This window comes from Bison bison, unplaced genomic scaffold (assembly GCF_000754665.1).
Source record: "Bison bison bison isolate TAMUID 2011002044 unplaced genomic scaffold, Bison_UMD1.0 scf7180017864180, whole genome shotgun sequence".
NCBI lineage: Eukaryota > Metazoa > Chordata > Mammalia > Artiodactyla > Bovidae > Bison > Bison bison.
Genome location: NW_011494752.1, coordinates 10,093,039 through 10,093,324, shown reverse-complemented (window position 1 = coordinate 10,093,324; position 286 = coordinate 10,093,039). Strand labels below are relative to the sequence as shown.

The 286-nt window shown below is 63.6% G+C and overlaps 1 protein-coding gene across 1 annotated transcript in view; it reads left to right on the top strand.

Moving 5' to 3' along the window:
* Positions 1 to 286, top strand: part of LRRC75A (leucine rich repeat containing 75A) — a 13,626-nt gene that overhangs the window by 11,902 nt on the left and 1,438 nt on the right. The window contains exon 5 of the mRNA XM_010843182.1: positions 1 to 260. Coding sequence (XP_010841484.1) covers positions 1 to 222 — 222 coding nt within the window. The 3' untranslated portion in view covers positions 223 to 260. The remainder of the gene's footprint in view (positions 261 to 286) is intronic.

Sequence of the window (286 nt, the reverse complement as noted above, 5' to 3'; positions counted from 1 at the left end):
AATGTGGACATCTTCTCGCTGCCCCAGCCCTTCCTGCTCAGCCTACGCAAGCGATCCCCCAAGCAGGGCCACCTGCCCACCATCCTGGAGCTGGGCGAGGGCCCGGGCAGTGGGCACGAGACCCAGGATGAGACCCTGGGCCCAGAGGATCCCGGAGGGGGCCCCAAAACCCCGGCCAGAGACCAGGAGGGCAGGGAAACTGTAGGTGCAACCCAGACGTGACAGGGGAATACAGGCCAAAGTCACTCCTCCTGGGATAGGATGAGTGACTTTGGCCTGTATTCCC